We start from the raw sequence: 19,175 nt of genomic DNA, 5'->3' as shown, positions 1-19,175 counted from the left end.
GGGGCCAGGCGGCGCCTCCGCGGCCGCTGCTCCGCGGCGCTTCCTGGGCGGAGCCGCCCCCGGCTGGGCAGCGGAGGCGCCGGGAGGAGCGGCCGGCGGGGCGGCCCCGCAGCGGGTAAACACAGCGGCTGAACGCCGGGAACGCCGCGGCCCCTCAGGTACCGCGGGCGGCGAGCGGGGCTGCGGGCGGGGCGGGCCGGGCCTGCGCGGTGTCGGGCGAGGAGGAGCGGGGAGGGGTTGAGGGCTGCGCGTCTCGGCGGAGCGCGGTGGCGGCTGCGACGTGACGGAGGCGAAGGCGGGGGAGAGGCGTGCGGGGCCGTTCCTGTATGGCCCTGGCGGCTCCCGCAGCTCTCGGGCGGCAGTGCCGGCCTGCGCCGGGCCGGAGCGGGGCCGGGGCCTGGCGGAGCCGCACCAGGAGCCCAGGCCGTGGCGCCAGGCCCGGCGGGGATGTCCCTGCAAGGCTGGCCAAGGTGAGTTCCGCGTGACGGGCATGCTGGCCCCTTCGTGAAGGGATACCGAAACCAACGTTCAGCAAGGGGCAGTGTCAGCGTTGGCAGTAGTTCTCTAGGCTGCCTTGCTCCCTAAGGAGCAGGATCTCTGAGGCAGCGCGGGGTTTCGCTCTCAGAGAGGGAACAAAGCTAATGGAACGGCTGGAGGTGTTGCGGCCATGCTCTTTATAAAACAATGCGGCCAAGGGGAACTAGCCAAAGGAGTGACCCAAAAGGCAACCAAAACCTGAACGTGCTCCGTTAACTCGAAAATACGGATTACTTTCCACACCCCCGCGTGTGCTAATGAAGTAAGACGTGTACATGCTTTAAAGTCACTCAAACTACGCCTAAATATGAAGTGTCATCAACTGAAACTCTACCTTTTACCCTCCCTCAAAAAAACCAATATAAATAGAGGTTAAGAGGGGCGGAGGTCAGAGGAGACTGCCCCTTTGTATGCTGGCTGTGTCGGCGGGCTGTGCCTTTTCCTCCCCCGTAGGAATGCCGAGCTCCGAGCGCTCCCTCAGGGGATTCAGAGAGCCAGCTGCTGTTGGCGATTGTGCTTTTAGTCCTCTTCCACTGGAACGTATTTTTTGTCTGTTTATTGCTGATATTTTTTGCGTTCATGTGCTCCTGCAGACGGTGTGTTTATCACCGGCAATCCAGCATTTCTGTTGCTCGGCAAATTACAGTGTTTTGCACCTGAGGGTTGTTGAGCGTTTCCAGACTGGTGTGGCCAGGAGAGTCTGCTGGACATGGCCAGACTCACAGTGTGTCTGTCACGCTGTTTGTGAACTGTGATTGTGGTGGTACTTACTGACTGTGACTGCAGCCACAGTGCTGCACTGGCTCTGTGCTTCCCTTTTCAGTGCTGGATTTGCCATCCCTCAGAATCAAAGCACAGCCACTCCCAGCCCCTCTGCTATCCGAGGAACAGCTGAAATGCAAGGGCAGTTTTTCTGCCAAATCTTCCCCTTAATGTGACAGCAAAGTTTGCTTTAGTGTTGACACAATGCCCTTGTGGTGAAGCGTGCTGGAGTTCTGCACTGTTTTATCATATTTAGCAATACTGAACTCTGTGCTACACCGGCTGGTAACAAAGTCAGGGGTATCGATCCACTCAAATAATACAGTTTAATTGTGCATATTATTGTCAGCATTTTCCTTCTGAAGAAATAGGGAAGTGAGTTTAAACCTGCTTAATGGAGAACTGAGTTTTTGAAAAGCTCCACTTTTAGTTTTTTTCATGTAAGATTGTGTCATTTTTTCATACAGCATGTTATACCCTGAGCTAAATACCTGAATTTCTTGTTCTATTCAGTGATACAGGATGCTGTTTCCTTCGGTGTTGTGTGCAGTCGTGCTGATAGGGAGCTGTAAAGTTCAAGAAGATGAATGGATTGACCCCACGGATATGCTCAATTATGATGCAGCATCAGGAACAATGAGAAGACCTTACAAGGTAGAGAAAGAAAGGGTGTGTGTCTCTCCCAAAAAGCTAAGTGCTGTTGGAAGATTGCTTTTAAACTGTGACAGTAAATAATGATAGCAGTACAATGTTTTTAAGGGCTTATTATGTTGTAGTTGAATCCATACACAGAAAAGTCTTTGTGTCCATGGTTAAAGTTGCAAGGGAAAAATAGTGTAATTAGCTCTGGACCTTTCCCTGGTGAGCTTCTGTTGCACTCAGATCAAGTCACATCAAGCAGGTTTTTTGTATTTTCACAGGTGGTGCTAATTTATGCAGGTTGTGGCACCACAGGTTACTGCTCTGAGAAGTTCTGGGTTAAGCAGCTCTTGCTAATTTCTCAAGTATAGTCTTAAATATCTTGAAAATCAGGTTCCTAACTGATAAAAGTTGGGGGGAGCTAAAGTTAATTATTATATTTTATTTTAATCAGTCAGTTTCCCAGCAATAGGAACTAGTTTCCCATTTTTTTGTGTGGGACTATTGTGAATTTTAATGGTGTTTTGTAATGCCGGGCCTCAGTTTTCAGAAGAAAGGTCAGACTAGGGATTGAGTGCTGTACTTTTAATGAATCATTAACACAGAAGAGAAGATGGAACTAGGAGAAAACTCAGTTCTAAGAAGAGGAATTTTCTCTGTCTTGTATGAGGAGCAGACTCTAAATACCATTAGATGCATGTTGGTTGTCTTGTGCATGTGTGCACACTTGGCACTGCAAACTGGAGGTGGTTGTAAGGGCACCCTTGATCTTTGCCATTATTCAGCTTTCAGGTTTGGTTTTACAGTCTGGAGTAATACTGTTTAAACACTACAGAGCATAATTTTCTGAAGCTTAAAAGATGCAGAGTGTTTTATTGCTCTCCACAGCTTTCCTCATCAACCTCCAACTTCTCCAGGTCCACCTGATAGTCATTAGCATCCTTAAGATCCAGCAGCAAGCTTTGGCTTTTTGAGCCTGGAGCCCAGGTGTTTCAGCTTTATATAAAAAAGTAGTAGCTTTATTGTTGTCTCCCACAAACATAGAACTACATCTTAGACTAAAAAAATTACTACTTTGTGTTAGTCCATCTTCTCAGGATTTCTTTTGTGATCTGCAGAGAGTTTTTAGGTGGGCAGGCTGTGTGGGCTGCTCAAGTCCTCACAACCAAACTTTGTTTCAGCATGAGTTCACTGGTTGGTGTGTGTTGTGTTTCCTCTTGGAGGCTTCCCTCAGTGTGCACACGTGGTTGTTTGCAGCTCTGCTCTGACTGGGTCTGAGCACTGGACAGAAACCGTGGAGTGCTCTGGAGCAGATAAAGGCAGGCAGCCCAAAATGGGGTTTATGTTTACTTGCAGTCTGGCTGATGGTGTTGCCAGCTGGACTGGGAATTCACCTGGCTGAAAACTGCCCCTTTGCCTGCTGAGTCAGTTTTTAGCCAGTGCCATTATCTAATCTGGTGCACTCTGTGGATCGCCAGCACTCGAAGGAGGGGAAAGGGCAAGTGGGGGAGGACAGGCAAGACCTCACCTTTTGAAGGTAGCATGCATTTAGATAAAGTAATTTTCCAGCTGGAGCCTAAAATAACACCAGAGAGGTAACTGCAGTGTCCCTGGGAGAGAATTAGCAGCAAAGATCTGTACTCACTTTTTAGCTCCTTTGCTCCTTCTAAAGTGACGTGACTGCAGAAGTGTAATAGGGCATGTTGGTCAAATTCTTGGAGTCTGAAAATATGGTTTTCTTTTTTTTAATTCTAGCCAAACTATCATGACTCTGAGGAAGAGGCTGCAGATACAGTCAGTGCTGAAGTCTTACGTTGTTCCAGGGTAGTAGATTCCTTGCAACACAAGGTTTGTTCTTCAGAATATTTCCCCATGTTTTATAGTCTGTGCTTTCTGATGGTGCTCTTCTGGATAGTGTCAAATGGGTGTATTGCTGGCATCATTCATTCTTTATGGAAGGGGAACCTCTAGGCAGAGGAGAGACTGGAAGTGGTTTGAATTCAAGTTGTTGTTCTGCCTACAAAGGTCTGTTTCCTGACATGTTTTATGGTGTAACAAAATCAATAGGAGGTAGGTAGTGTCAACAGTTTAAAGGTGTGGTGCTGATTACCCCATGCTGTTCTCAAGCTACTCAGTCCTGTTTGGTTTTAAGGGGTTGTGGGCACACAGACCAGGGCAATGTGCAGAGCTGCAGCTCTCAGGTGCTGCTGTCTGACCCCTTCCCAGGATGTGGGGGTGCTGGGGCTGCTGCTGGGGCCCTTACTGCCCTCAGCCTTTTGGATACCCAGAGGGATATGTGTCATTTTAATATTGTTTTAGTTACTTCGATTTTTTGGCAATTCTCTCTTTTTTTTTCCTGATGCAAACTTAAAATGTAAGGAGCTCTAGGTGTTTGCATTTGTTTCTAGCCTTAGTGAAGTCAGGATCTGAATATTACTAGCAGATCTGGTACTGGCCAGTTCCATGGAAAGTAGTATGTTCAGTAACTGCATATGCTTTTTACCTGGCATACTAACCATGGAATCATTGTAAACTAAAGAAATGTGCCCCTGTTAAATGTGTTGGTATATTTGGGGTTTTTTCTCTCCTATGAAGAAGCTGGTTTGAGCAAAGTGAATTCAGGTGTCTTTTGCACTATTGCAGATTGCAGAGTGTGAGAAGAGGAATGCCAAATCACAGGAGAGCCGTAGCTTTTACATTTTTAAGCGGTTCTTGAATAAGATTTTAAATGAAGGTGGAAAACTTGGTCTTGTAAGTATTTGAACAGTCATTTAAAGAAATACTTAATTAAAATGAATTCATATTGCTGCTTTATGTAGTTTTCACAGTTACCAAGCATTGAGTAATTACACTGGTGTACTTGAAATGAAATGAATGGCAAAGATGATAGAAGTTTGTGCATCCTGTACTGCTGAGGAGACACAGTTGTCATGTGATCTGTAAAGCATCCAAAGGAAGGCTTTGTGAATTCATTGTATTGTAACATTTGTTGCTGGAATGCAGCTATAGGAACACCTTGTTGTGGTCACATTAATGGTTGGAAACTGGAAGGAGCCGGATTTGGGTCGTTTGTTGTAGATTTATAAGGCCTGTATTGTAGGTCTACCATGTTAACCTGCAGAGGGTGGAAGTGAGGACAGGTAACCTGGGAGAAGTGCAGAGAGATTGTCCAAGCAGGGGCAGGCATCAAGTTAGGAAAGCTAAAGCCCAGATGGAATTAAACCCCTAAGGAAGGGATGCTGGCCAGGGGGACCCTGACAGGCTTGAGAGAGGGGGTCCATGCAAAACTCATGAAGTTCAGTGATTCCAAGTGCAAGGTCCTGATGGGGCAGTGCCAGGAAGAAGAATAGGCTTGGGTGGAGGATGGACTGGGACTCCCTCAGGAGAAAGACTTGGGGAGTGCCAGTGAACCTGGCAATGTGAGCTTGCCACCCAGAGAGCCAACTGCAGCCTGGGCTGCATCCAAAGCAGTGCGGGCAGCAGGGCAGGGAGGGGACTCTGCCCCTCTGCTCTGAGACCCAGCCTGCAGTGCTGTGTCCAGCTCTGGGGTCCCCAGTGCAGAGAGGAACATGGACCTGTTGAAGCAAGTCCAGAGGAGGCCACAGGCATGGTCAGAGGGCTGGAGCATCTCCCCTACAAAAACAAGCTGAGAGAGCTGGGCTGTTCAGCCTGGGGAAGAGAAGGCTCTGAAGAGACCTTAGAGACCCTTTGAGTACCCAAAGGGGGGCCTACAAGAGGGACCTTTGATGGGGGTGTGCAGTGCTAGGACAAAGGGGGAATGGCTTTAAACTGAAAGAGAGGAGGTTTGGATTAGATACTGGGAAGAAATTCTTTGCTCTGAGGGTTGTGAGGCACTGGAAGAAGTTGTCCAGAGAAGTTGTTGATGCCCCATCCCTGGAAGCATTCAAGGCCAGGCTGGATGGGGCTTTCAGCAGTGTGGTCTAGTGGAAGGTGTACCTGACCATGAGGATTGGAACTAGATTATCTTTAAGGTCACTTCCTGCCCAAACCAATAGTAGCTTATTAGAGTTTCCATATAAGAATCACCTTATTACTTTCCTCATGCAGTGGTTGCAGCTGGGGTAGGGTGAATTGTGTTCCTGGTAGCTGGTGCAGTGCTGTGTTTTGGATTCAGTGGGAGTGCACTGTTGATAACACTCTGGTGTTTCAGGGGTGCTCTCTCTAAGTCAAGGACTCCTCCGTGCCTGGTGCCAGCGAGAGGTGCAGGAGGAGCTGTGGGGGAGCGTGGCCAGGGCAGCTGAGCTGAGCTGAGCTGAGCTGCCACAGGGCCCCTGCAGACCGTGGTGCTGTGCTCAGCATCAGCTGGGGGAGCTGCCTGGGAGGGGCTCACTGCTGCTGGAGGGTGGGCTTGGTCAGCCTGGGGAGAAGGTGCACTGTGCACCACTTGTTCATCTGGGTTTTATTTCCTTCTTTCTCTCTTTTCGTGACTAGTAGTATTATTACCATCACTTTTTATTTTGTTTGCTGTTCTTGTCTCAGCTCATGAGGTTTACCTTTTTTCTCATTCTCCTCCCCACCAGGAGGGATATTGGAGGGAGTGGCTGCATGATACTTTAGTTGTTGGCTGGGCACTTTATTATATTGTCTTTGGATTTTGTTTATTCAGAGGTAGAAGAATTGATTTTAATAATAAGCAAAATTACTGTTAAATAAGGAACATTACATTTAGCAATGTAAAACTTCTTATTCTAGTGTTTAATAGTTCCTATGTGTATTGTCCAGCTTTGACTGAGGCACACATAGTATATATATAATTATTCCTTGTTAATGAGCACTGGTCCTGAAATCTTAGTAACAAGTGAGATAGTTTATTTTTTTAGGGTTTTTTTTTTCTGTAAAATTGAAAGATGACAAACCAGTTTGTGTTTCTTGTCGTATAGATGAACAAAAAGTTTATAGAATCATAGTGTGACCCCTGTCCCATGTTTCCATCCTGCAGTGGGTGGAATGAATGTGATCAGTTTTGGCCTATGGATGCATTTCTGTTTCCAAATAAGCAGCTTTTAACCATTGTTTTGCTTTGCTTTGCATTCAGCCTGGGGAAGATGTGGGCCAAGTCCATTACGATGCTGAGATCATTCTTACACGACAGACGTATTTGGAGATCCTCAGGTTTGTCAATGAGGAAGCCTGGCAGCCAGGTGCCCTGGATGAGGCACTGAGTGATATTTTGGTCAATTTTAAGCACCATGATGATGAGGCTTGGCGTTGGAGATTTGAAGACACCTTTGGAATTGATCTGTATAATTTGTTTTGGGTAAGAGAATTGATTATTGCTTTTAATTGCTGTTTTCTTCAGTTTCTCTGTGCTAGCCAATATTACCATCTTAACTCCACAGATAAAGCAATTCTTTCCATCATACTTCTAGTGACTCATTTTTTTGTGGTTGCTGAAGGATGTATTTGCTTTAAGAAGGAATTTAAGGTTTTTTGTTCCTGTGGTCATCTGTTCTCCATTGTACCTTTGATTTGGGGCTTTTTTCCTGGTGTGCTTTTTTTTTCTTGTCTTTAATCTCTGTGCTGCCAGACTCGTTGTGCTCTAGCACTTTCTTACCACTAGAACTGACATGCATTAGAGATCTTCCATGTTTCTCTTGTTCATGTAGTCCTTGAATCTTGGCTTCTCCAAGAGTTGGAATATATACTGAGACAAGTATATATTTAAACTCCTATAGGTCAGAGGCTTTTGCAAATTTTGTGGAAAAAATTGTGTAGGGTTGGAGAGGAGAGCATGACTATGGGAATTATAAAGTGCTAAGCTGAGGATCTCTAATAAGCTGAAGCTTTCTGAATAAATCTTTACAATTCAGATTATGCCAGTGTTTTATGCTGACATAATCTTGCAAGTAGCTTGTCTAGATTTGAGGGGTCCCTGGAAGCCAGATGGCAAAAGCAGGCTGTCAGTAACCTCTGATAGGGGTCCTTAGGTGGAAAGACTGTGGAGTGCTTCTTTGAAGTCTTGCTGCTGGTACTCAAACTGTAACTTTGTCTTTTTACCAAAGTGCAGGAGTTGTCAGCAATTGTTCTGTGGTTCAGAGCTGGCACAAACTGCTCAAGCACTGGCTGACACCAATTTGATAGTGTGGTCGTGTGGTTACTAATGTAACAAACATTCTAAGGAAGAAATAACTAAATATCACAAGAAACAAATGAGCACCTGCAATATAAGGCTATGACAGGGATGGATATTAGCACTGCCACAAAACTGTTCTGCCTTGTGCTGCTCACATGGGCTGGGGAAGCAAAGAAAAACTCCTCAGCTATTCTATGTAAATGACATTAGTAAAAACAAAACTTGGAAGTTTCTTCATGTGTACTTTCAGTAAGCTTGAAAAGGTCCAAATCTGGGTCATAATTCTTCCTCTTTTCTTTTTCAGCTACTCTTGTGCTTGGTGTGCATTGTAACTCTCATGGCTACAGAGCTGCGGACGTATGTTGCTCGCTTTGTCCAGCTGAAATATGTTATATTTCTAACTTTCCTCGTCAGTTTTGTGTGGAACTGGTTTTACTTGTACACGGTAAGTTCTGTAGTCTTAATGCCTCTTTGGCTTAGAACTTCACAGTTATGAGAGAGTTAATGTTGTTTAGTTCCTTTGGTTAGTTTACATACAGCTTTTCATTAACTGCAAAATAAAAAAGGGATAAACATTTTTTTTTGCATGTTGGTAGGTGTGTTAGGTGTAAAGAACAAAAGAAACCCTGACAACTGTATTCTGCTGTAGAGGTGCACAAAATTCAGAGAGCCCTAGAACTCTGATATCACTACATGGGCAAGGCAGATGTAACCTCTGACTAAAGCAGCTGGGTAGAAAAGGTACACAGAAATATATTCAGGGGAGGTTTTTTCTTAAAATTCCCTGGTAGAAACTGTTTCATGTGATAGACCAGATAAATGCCTCATTCATGATTACTAAGTGGCTGATGGTACAATCGGATCAGTTTTATTGAGGAGGAATTTAGGATACCAGATCAAAGCCCAGCCACAAAATCTGCCCTCACATCTTGTCAATCGGGATTGAACTGCAGCTTGTCAGACCCAGGGGTGGCAGAGTGCTGGAGAGTGGCTCTGGCATGAGGTTGGAATGCCATACCAATGGCTTGGATTGAGGCACTGAAGAATGTCAGTTTTGCAACAGATGATTTGAATTTTTCTGTTTTGATTATCAGTTGCAAACAGTAAGGCAAAACTATAATAAATACAGGTATTTCTTATGGGAATTATTTGAAAAAAAAAGAGGATGTTTTAACTAGTAATTGCATGATAGCTGTATCTCTATTACAGAAACATTTTAAGAAAATATGTCATCAGTTTACTTTTGCCTTGAACTTGTATCTTTGAATACTGGAGTCTGGTCCTTTGACAATTCAGACTCCTTTTGGAGAATAACTTGGAGGTAGCCATTATCTTAGGGGTTTTCTCCATTTCTAGGAAGTTCTTAGAATTTAACTCCATTAGGTTGTTTAGGCAGTAAACTTTTCTAAATACATATTACATGGGGAATTGTCATTACAAGGGGACAAGGGGGAAATCCTCATTGATGTGGGGAACTCTCCCAAGGCTGCTGAGAGCAGCAGGGCTGGCTGAGGAGCAGCACTCCTGGCTGCAGCCCTCAGGGTGTGTTTCCCTGCAGCTGGCCTTCGCTCAGCACCAGGCAGAGATGGCCAAGATGGAGCAGTTTGACAAGGTCTGTGCAGAGAAGCTGGAGTGGTATGGAAGTCTCGTGGGTGAGTTCTTGTCTCGGTACTTTGCAGTAGTAGTTAAGATCGCAAAATATCAATCCATAGTATCCCAGGATACTCAGATTTCTTCATGGGAATTCTCTTCAAGACATGATTACATGGTTTTACCCTTTTCCCATCCCATAAGACTTTGTTTTCTAGGCCTTGGGAGGAGAACTGATGACAGCTGTACTTGGGATATGTCATGGTGTTACTTTGTCTTGTAACTTACCTGTTTCCCCAGTACCATTCAGTGCTGTTTACTAAAGCCAAGCAGGCAGAGGTCAGGACAAGGATTTTTTTTCATGTATCAGGCCTATGATTTCAGGAATTGGATCTGTAGTTGTTTATTCAGGTGTTAGTGCTTTACAGAGGAAGCTGATTTTTTTTTATTAGCTGTTACTTCTCTCCAGTGCTATAGCAGGTAGATGACAGGTGGCAGCTCTTAGAGTGCTTGTTATGGTCTTCCCTGTGTAATTTCTCTGTTGTTTTTGATTACATGTCAATGATTTATGTTCTGACTGCAGTAAAACTGAACTACAGAAACACTGATGTCATGAATCACTTATTTATAATGTAAAAGTTCTCTTAAGAAGTAAGACTTCCTGCTGGTAACTAAAAGAGACCCTTGAATCCAGCAACCAAAGTAGACAATTTCAATCTCCCTGCAGACTGGCAGATGGGCAATAACACAGTGTTACTGCTGTGTCAGTAGCTGTGAACACAGTGTGCAAGTTCATAGTTTCCACAGATGAGACTTTTTTCCCTGAGGCTTCTGGGAACTATCTCACCATAAAGAGCTTTCTTGATTATACATGGGAAAACTTCAGGTTCTTCTCTTTGTTTCCAGCCTTCCCTCCCCTTCCTGCATCCCCCTGTACTGCCAAGCCAATCTCAGATGTGTAAAAATAAATCTCAGTTTTGAACTGTATCTAGAAGAGTTCTCTTAATATCTGTAACCAAAATGCTCCTTTCTGTATTGCTGCTGTGTCACAGAATATCTTCTTAAAAAGTTGTAATAATATGTGTTTGCTTTGACTTCAGAATGGCTTCGAAGTACGTGGACGTTTCAGGATGATCCCTGTAAGAAGTATTATGAGATTCTGCTTGTAAATCCTGTTTATATGGTTCCACCATCAAAGGTATGTGCCAAGCCCAAAGGGACTGCCAAGGCCTCGGTTGTTGTTTGTGTGACAACTCTGATCTTCTGTTTATTTTCTAGGCCTTGGCAGTAACTTTCACCAACTTTGTAACTGAGCCTTTGAAGGACATAGGACAAGGTATTGGTGAATTCATCAAGGCACTTATGAAGGAGATACCGTTAATTCTGCAGGTTCCAGTGCTCATTACGATGGCTCTGGGTGTCCTGGTTTGTATACATTCATCTTACATTTAGAAACTCCGTTTTATTTTTTAAATATTAAATGTGTTTATATTTAAGTATTGTCTATTATATTAATATATCTCGTTTGTACAACTGAACAGATTTCTTAGCACAAAGAAATTACTTCTGCAAGGGAATTTTTTCTTGACAAAGGCTTCATACTACTGTTGTTCTAGGAATTAAAAGAGCCAAGTTTTGTATTGAAACTGTATTCCTTTCCCACTCCCCAAGTGGGATATAGTAGCATTAAACTGCTTAAAATCTTAGGGTCTCTGACAGTTTACTTCACCTTAGTTCCCATTTCTTCTGTGAATCATTACATTGTGATGTGTGTAGTTGGCATTTAACACGAAGGCATTGAGTTTGAGCTTTAAACATCTTTAATGTAGCACTGACACTGAACTGCATCCAGCCTGGCAGTTCCTGCAGCGTGCTCAGACTGCAGGAAGCTTGTGCTGGAGCCATTCTCTTCACCTGAGCTTTTCCTTCAGGGTCTTTCAGATATATGACAGGACATCTGTGAAAACCATAGGCTGCAGATATTTGGTGTTTTGCTTAGTTTGGGTGTTTTTCCTCTTCCCCAGACTTTCTGCTATGGTGCAGGATCATCAGTATCTGCATTAAGATACTTAAGGTCTTCTCAGAAGAAGAGTCTTCCTCTGCCTGCTGGTGAGCAGGAGCAAATAGCCTTTGGGCAGTACGATGGGAGGCCAGCAGAGGAGTACTATGTGCAGCAGCAGCCGTTTGTGCCCAGAGGCCACCAGGACAGAGGGGACGCTGCCACGAGGCCTCTCCCCAGGCTGAGAGCTGGCAGCAGCCGCAGGAGCACGGACACGGCACACACCAGCGACGAGCCGGACACGCAGGTACCAGGGTCGCACAGGGACTGGGGTCGCACAGGGACTGGGGTCCCACAGGGATTGGGGTCCCACAGGGACTGGGGTCCCACAGGGACCGGGGTCCCACAGGTACCAGGGTCCCACAGGTACCAGGGTCCCAAAGGGACTGGGGTCCCACAGAGCACAGCCCGAGGCGGGTCCCACAGGGATTGGGGTCCCACAGGGACTGGGGTCCCACAGGGATTGGGGTCCCACAGGGACTGGGGTCCCACAGGGATTGGGGTCCCACAGGGACTGGGGTCCCACAGGGATTGGGGTCCCACAGGGACTGGGGTCCCACAGGTACCGGGGTCCCACAGAGCACAGCCCGAGGTGTCTGCTGGAGCTCTGGGAGCTGGCATTAAACTGAGCAGATTGCAGTGGCACCTGCTACAACACATTTAACCAACACGCTTAAACCCAGATCTGGGGAGAGAGGAGCTAAGGAGCCACACGTTCCCCTATGGAACAGTTTGATAAAGGTGTCTTGGATGTGTTTCTTCTGGAAAAATATCTTGCAATGGCTAACTGTGGCAAGAAAATACTGAATTAAAACTCTTTATGGTAAAGACAGCTTCAGTTTTGAGAGATCAGTATGTCTCTCAGTCTGGGCAGTCATGATAACCCACAGAAGAAGTGTGGAGGAAAAAAGCAGTGCTGACTTCCCTGTAAACTGCAGAAAATTCAGAACAGATTTATACTCTATATTGCGCTTATTTACATGTTTTGTTTCCCGAGGGAAAAAAATGCCCATCATGCTTTGGGTGAGCCCTACCCCTTTAGCTGGGATGCACGTGAAACAATAGATGCTGTCACTTTTGATTGCGTAATTAATAGATTATTATTAATTTTTTGCAGAATAGGTTGCACACTGAATCTGAAGTTCATAGACTTGAAACTCTCAAAGCTGAAAACCTTACTGCAGAAGCTGCACTTGAGCAGCAAAAACAGGAGACAGGCAAAGTAAAGGAAGAGACTGAAGAAAACTGTGACCCTAATAAAAACCTAGAAGGGAAAAGTTCTGCTGAGGAGCCGTGCGAAGAGAAGAAAGAGAGTGTTTTACCTGACTCCCAGGAAAGAGACTGAGGAAAACCCATGCCCTGCTGTAAGTTTTGTCTAATCTTTACTTGTCATGTACTTGATAATTCTGCTCTCATTCTCAAGTATAGGAGAGAGAAGAACATCAGTAAGCTGTTAGGTGGGAATGTCAAATCTGGGAGAGGGTACCTTGTCTGGAATCTGAAATAAAGGTGTTAAGTAAGATGATACACCTTTAAGTGGCCAGAAAAAAAAACAGGCTTCTGGAGTGTTGCTGCTTGGTGGAAATCAGGTTTGTGTAATAAGTTTTGAGTCATTCCCATAATGCTAACTCCCACTTCAGATGTCTCAGGTCTGTCTTTGGGTTTATGTTCTTCAAAATCAGTTTGCTTCTGGTCAGCTCAGTTTTAGGACAGCTGATGGATTTCCTCCTGCTGTAATGATCTGCAGAGGGTGAGAACCCAGTGTTGTAGCAGGTGGTTTTTAGGCAGTTCAGAGCTGAACAGGGCCAGGAGCAGGAGCTGCCCTGGGGATGGACATGCCAGTGGTTGTTCCCCAGAACTCCCCCAGCCTGGCTCATCTTTAGCCAGAGCTGGAGAGGAGCTGAGCTCAGGTACAGGAAGCAGCAGCTGTGCATTTCCTGTGTGTGGCACTGGAAGTTGGGGGTGCTGCAGGTCCCAGGCCCACCTCCCCTGTGATTCCCTGGTGCATGGGCACGTATCTCACAGGCTGTAGAGCAGCATGAGCAGCTGTTTCTTGAAAGTAAGTACTTCTTGAAAACTTCTCCTGATTGCAGAACTAATGTGGGAAGCAGTTAGCTAAATATGATAGCTTGAAAACCATAGCCGAAAAACCATAATGCTTGAAAAAACTATTTTTTATTAAACAGAATTAAAACTATGGTTTCATTTTTTATAGAAATTACTGTTTCTTCCAAACTGTGTTTCTGCAAAGAGACTAACTAAAGCTATTTCTTCTTTTTTTAAAATCATTTTTTTTAAAAAAGTATAAAAGAAAACAGAACTTTTTTTCAGGAAGTACAAATCAGGGGCGGAAATCAAATTTTCTTTAAAAAGAACATAATATTTTAAGTCTTTCACTAGATTGAGACAGTGGTAGAATCCAGTAATGAGCAATGAGAGAATTGACAGAGAAAAAAGAAAGTCGTAATAATTTTGATAGACTAGAGGCAAGTAAGAGGGAGACACAGAACCAGTACCTCAGACACTGCTCTGAAAGCAGCTGCCAAGTGCAAGCAGCTCTGAACTGCTGCTCACCAGGGCGATGCTGCTGCTATTTCTGTGAAAAATCAGGAGAAAGGACACAGAGCTACTAATTGTAGTCATCTTAAAAAAGGCAAGTGTGCTCTTCCAGCAAACCAGAATGATCCCTAGGATGCTGCTGTACATACTTCTGGGGTCTTCAGCTGGAGTTGGATCCCTTTATAGCTGAGGGTAAGTGGACTCTCTGCTCATCCATTCTCTTTGCTTGTGAGCGCAAAATCAGGCTGAAAAAATCCTCATCTGGTACAGTGGGGCCTTTGGCAGCTCCTGGAGGAGCACATCTCTGATCATCCAGTCTGGAACCCTGCAGACAGACCAAGCAATAAACACTGCATATTTACAGGAAGATATGGAGTAAGTGAACAATACTAAGTGAAAAAACTACTAAAACCTTTTGCTGGCAGATTTAAAGCTGGTAGGGAGATTTAATTTATAAAAGTTTTGTTTCAAGTTAAACTTGCTAAATGAAATTATTGGGTCCAAGTGTAACTAAAATGGTTCCTCTGACCCACTTGTCCCATATGTCTGAAAATGATCCCCCAGTTCAGTTCTTTGACATATTGCAAAATGAGATTTAAGTGTCCCTAGTTCAGAAGGAGATTTTAGCATTAGTACAGGATGTTTCTGGTCTCATATACCAGGAATATATGATTGTCTTCCTTTCCTTACACAGGGACTAAAAAATGGCTGTAGTGGTGTGAGATTTGGGAAGGCACTCCCTTGCCTCCACTCCTAGCAGCTGGGTACAGTTTAATGCCAAGGTTACAGAGTAGAACCTGCTGGGCTGGGCACAGGAGGAGCAGCACAGCTTTCAGCGGTGGGTGGGCCTGGGACAGGCACCCTTGAGACAAAAAGGCTTAAAGGCAGCAGCCCTTCTGTGTTTAAAGCAGTCCATACTGATCAGAGGAGATTAAATATTTTTCCAATCCTAAAAGAGAATATTTCTAGATTCTTTGCTTGACTCACAGAAGGAAACAGACGAGCTGCTGTAACAGAACATGGTTATTTCAGCCACTGTAGCCTCAATTCTAGGTGCTGCTTTCTCAGCCAGGCCACCATACTTACTGACCTTTGAAGAACTCAGCATCTGAATTTTGTATTTTTGGCTGCTTACCAACCAATCAGAAAAACCAGCAAGTATTTTTAATTTCTTTTGGTCTAATTGGTATATGCACATGCTCTAATTAAAAATCAGTCACTTCACTTGTATATTGCTATAAACTATCATTAAAACTTAACCTCATGGGAATGATGACCACTCTTACCACCAAAACCCTGGATACTAAATTCTTTCAGTTGATAAATTAGGATTGCTGGTGTATCAGGTGCCCTCCTTAGCAAGCCAGGTCTAAACACTTCAAAACCATTTTACATACTCCTTGCAATAGCCTCACTTGTTTTTCTTCACTTTTTAAGCATTTCTAACTTCTAATAGTTATTGTGGTGTAAATACCAAAATTATACTTACTAGACACTGGATAATTAAAAAACCCCAACCTTCACCTTTTCTTCTCTTACATTCTTCCTTATCAGTCAGATCAATACGTCTCTTAAAACACAGTGGGGCTTCCTTACAGGAACTCAGTAGAGGCCCAGGCCAGAAGCTGGCTGTGGTTGTTAAGCATTACCTGGCATTTGATCAGTATGTCGAAGAAGTCGTCGTCCAGGTCCCTGTTGCTGCTGGCCACCAGGTGGCCGAGCAGGGCGTGGCTGCCGCGCTGGCGCAGCCGCAGCCCGGGCAGCTCTCCCACGCTGGCGCGCTGATCATCGAGCCGCCGGCTCTGCGAGCTCGCCAGCAGCTCCAGGAACTCGTCCGTGCGCGGGGACACCGCCGACGTGGAAAAGGCTGCCCGGACAGACAGAACAAGGTCACGTTAGCCTAGGAGTGAATCCGTTGCTGTAGTGAGTCTTGCACGGAAATACATTCTGAAAATAGTATTTGGCAAAAACTCGAGTCAAATACAGATTTTACTGTAAAAAATTTACATTTTATCATCGTTTTAGGTGGAGTGGAGGATGTTGCCACTGAAGGAGCTGAGAGCCTGTTCTTCTCCTGGAAGCAGCACCTCTGATCATCCATCCTGTTACTCTGGAACCGACTCAGCAGATCAAAGAACCCTTCGTCTGCCATCGTCTCACGGCTGCTTTTCTGAAAAGGAGAAAATTGAGGGTGTTTGACCTTAGAGTGCCTACAGCTGGGACAACTGCATCAGAGTTTCAGTCCAGTGATATGCTTGATATTTACATATCTGAAATTTATTAAATAAATTTTTTTTAGTCAACTATTTCTATAGCCAGAGATGGTAATGCTAGGGCAGCATTTTGGAGAGTGAAATACATTAGAAATGTCTCATTCTCTGAAATGGAAAGAAACAGTGCTCTGATCATGTAAAATGGGAGTTATTCCTCCTCAGCCATTAATCCAAGAAAACCCCAACTGCCTATGAGAGGAAGAAGAAACAAGACCAGCATTGAACAGTTACCCTTGTCTCCTCAGGCCCAAATGACTCAGTTCTTTTATTTTGAACTGACTTCTCTCAGGAGTGTAATACCCTAAAAAGTGTGTCCAAGATCCCTCCCACTGCCTGAATCAGAAAAACTAAATTTTGCTAAGTTTGGAGAAGTAAGGTCTAGAAGAGACTTAGAACCTCAGCTTGCAAATTTTATTTCTAACTTCAAAAAAATCCACCACAAATAAAATGTTTCAATAGTAGGAAAATCTTAAAGGTGGCACTACCACTGAGAGAGCTGTAGAATGACAGATTCTGCATCAGTTTAGAGCCACAGTGTTTAAATCATGTTAAATTGAACAGGCTCCAGGAAGGTGTTTTCCACAATTCTGATCACACAAGGATGAGTAAGGGCCATGAGCTCACCACACCTACCCTCTGAGAGTTTGGAAGTCGATGATCAATGGAGTTACTGGCATCCTGCAAAACTTTGGAGGTGGTGCCATTTTTGTACTTTTTGCCTTTTAGTCGATTTACAAAATGAAGTTTTGCTGAAGTTTTGGCAACCAGTGGTTTCTGTTTAGCAAGAATCTCACTGTTCCAGTTTGGAACCTAAGAAAACAAGAGTCAGAAAATAAAGGCTTTTGATTTTACTTACCAGTACTGTTACCTCTTACTTGCTGCTGCTTTTCCTCCCCAAAATGAGGCAGCTTGTTCTTGCAGCCACAAGGATGTACCTTGATTTTACTTACCAGTACTGTTACCTCTTACTTGCTGCTGCTCTTCCTCCCCAAAATGAGGCAGCTTTACACTATTTTGTTCTTGCAGCCACAAGGATGTACACAAAGAGGCTCTTGAGCACCAGTGCTGACTTCAGCTGTACTGACTGCACGTGCTTTGAGATTTTATTGATTAACATAACAGGCTTTGCTTTACTTGAAGAGACTGGAATTAGATATCCCAGTGTGGAGGGAAAAATATCAATTTCAGTCTGCCACTGTAATAATTAATGCAGAATTGCCAGCCCAGTGTTGAAAGGCAGAACATAAAAGAAATCTCTCATAGACTGATACAAGGATTTTAATCAGGAACTCCCATTGCCAAAAGATTTCTGAGCTTGGGGGGGAAGTTGTTTTGCCTGTGACTCAGCTGTAACATTTCTGAAATAGCATCCTTACTCAAGATGGAGTTTGAAGCTTCTGATGGTTTGCAAGTTGGTTGAAATCTCAAAGTGAAAAACAGCATGTATTTTAAGCCCCTATAAAATTACTGTAACCAAAGAAAAAGTGCTCAGAAGAGCTTAGCTAAAGCTTAGGAATTTTATTCTGAATTACTTTCATGCTGCAACCTCAACCCATCTCTATAAAGAGACAAAAATTCCTTTGATGCTCATTACAGAACCCCATTCTTTCTCATTTGTGCAGGGAATAAAGCAGGCTTCCAACAAGCCACTACAGCCATCACCTGTCACATGCTGTTACCCACATGACAAAAGTATTATTTGTTAGTATTGTGAGACTGGCTGTTATGGAGCTCCTATGATCAACTAAATTAAAAAGGGAGGCAAATGGCACATCAGCACACACTCAGAAATGTTTCACTTCAATCTCAGCAGCAGAACAGGAAGCAGCAAAGTGCCAACCTTTTCTGGTGTTAATTTCATAAGTTCCATGTTCTCCATGCTGTAACGGCGTCCTCTTGGTCTGCCACCTTCAAGAGACAAATTCATCTTTTTATCATTAAAAATTGTGGTGTCACTTGACAAGCTGTGGCTGTACTCATCTGAGGTCCAAGACACGGACACAATTAGAACACATGAAGAAACTAAGCAGTAACCTGTGATTCACAATATAAACCCTCCAGAAAAGGAGGTGCTGAAGGGCTCCAATACCGCAATGACCTTTTGTAGCTGTGGGGGAGAAAACCAAGCAAACTTTCATACTCAACCCCAACTCAGTAAAGAACTCAAATGAGATTCTTTTTTATGTTCTCTGTTCGGAGACTACTTCAGAAAGCGGCACATACCATTCAAACTGTTTTCCACTGCGTGGCTTTCTGCCATCATGGAGTTGTTTGTGCTGTAGCTTAATCCAAGAACCATTTGAAGATCTGAGAGATTAAGTCTGGCAGTGAGTTCTCCACTTCTGTCTCCTACCTTCAAGCAAATAAGCAGTTGTATTACCTTAACAAATAATCCCATGTGTAACATTAAAGCAATCCTTGTCCCCATGACTTCTGAGAGAAAAAGGCTGAAAAGGTTTTCCTGGTTGAAGACTGACAACATCTATTTAAAGAAGTAACAACTAACAGGTAACATAAAAAGCTAAAATAATCTCAGCTAGGCCACCAACTTTGGAGTCCGTGATGACATTGTGGGTGGTGACACTAGGACTAGGGAGCTGACTGGCTGAAATAACCTGGAATCAGCTGCCTCAGGAATAACTGAGAATGCATTCCATTGCTC

At 44.2% G+C, this 19,175-nt stretch overlaps 2 protein-coding genes across 10 annotated transcripts in view; one reads left to right on the top strand and one right to left on the bottom strand.

Annotated features, from left to right (window-relative positions):
• Nucleotides 1-14: 14 nt before the first annotated feature.
• CLCC1 (chloride channel CLIC like 1) lies at nt 15-16,546 on the top strand. 7 transcript variants are annotated; one of them, XM_039726318.1, is made up of 12 exons: nt 15-158; nt 1,813-1,953; nt 3,694-3,786; nt 4,582-4,689; nt 6,995-7,216; nt 8,337-8,477; nt 9,591-9,684; nt 10,723-10,820; nt 10,901-11,047; nt 11,647-11,928; nt 12,799-13,045; nt 16,266-16,546. In XM_039726318.1, the coding sequence occupies exons 2-11, from the start codon at nt 1,822-1,824 to the stop codon at nt 13,024-13,026; spliced, it is 1,545 nt and encodes a 514-aa protein (XP_039582252.1). In that variant the 5' UTR covers nt 15-158; nt 1,813-1,821; the 3' UTR covers nt 13,027-13,045; nt 16,266-16,546. The 7 variants fall into 7 exon arrangements, with proteins under 7 accessions (XP_039582252.1, XP_039582250.1, XP_039582254.1 ...); XM_039726316.1 differs by having other exon boundaries at nt 1,813-1,968; XM_039726317.1 differs by lacking the exon at nt 15-158 and adding an exon at nt 213-470 and having other exon boundaries at nt 1,813-1,968.
• Nucleotides 13,838-19,175, bottom strand: part of GPSM2 (G protein signaling modulator 2) — a 26,765-nt gene continuing 21,427 nt past the window's right edge. For 2 of the 3 annotated variants that reach the window (XM_039726308.1, XM_039726305.1), the window contains exons 9-14: nt 18,737-18,866; nt 18,354-18,421; nt 17,147-17,323; nt 16,248-16,410; nt 15,890-16,107; nt 13,838-14,565 (exon numbers count right to left, since the gene is read on the bottom strand). In XM_039726308.1, the coding sequence (XP_039582242.1) occupies nt 14,401-14,565; nt 15,890-16,107; nt 16,248-16,410; nt 17,147-17,323; nt 18,354-18,421; nt 18,737-18,866 (921 nt within the window). In that variant the 3' untranslated portion in view covers nt 13,838-14,400. The remainder of the gene's footprint in view (nt 14,566-15,889; nt 16,108-16,247; nt 16,411-17,146; nt 17,324-18,353; nt 18,422-18,736; nt 18,867-19,175) is intronic. The other variant, XM_039726307.1, reaches the window with a different exon arrangement.

The sequence above is a fragment of the Passer montanus genome, unplaced genomic scaffold (assembly GCF_014805655.1).
Source record: "Passer montanus isolate IOZ18808 unplaced genomic scaffold, ASM1480565v1 scaffold58, whole genome shotgun sequence".
Lineage (NCBI taxonomy): Eukaryota > Metazoa > Chordata > Aves > Passeriformes > Passeridae > Passer > Passer montanus.
The sequence above is the reverse complement of the archived record's forward strand: the minus strand, read 5'-3'. Positions and strand labels throughout refer to the sequence as shown.

What these genes read in the sequence shown, in the direction of transcription:
- CLCC1 (XM_039726316.1), top strand. Translation starts at nt 1,822, where the DNA reads ATGCTGTTTCCTTCGGTGTTGTGTGCAGTCGTGCTGATAGGGAGCTGT. An exon ending in ACTGGTTTTACTTGTACACG is followed by an intron (nt 8,478 to 9,590) that starts GTAAGTTCTGTA and finishes GTTTCCCTGCAG; the next exon opens with CTGGCCTTCGCTCAGCACCA. An exon ending in ATATGGTTCCACCATCAAAG is followed by an intron (nt 10,821 to 10,900) that starts GTATGTGCCAAG and finishes TTTATTTTCTAG; the next exon opens with GCCTTGGCAGTAACTTTCAC.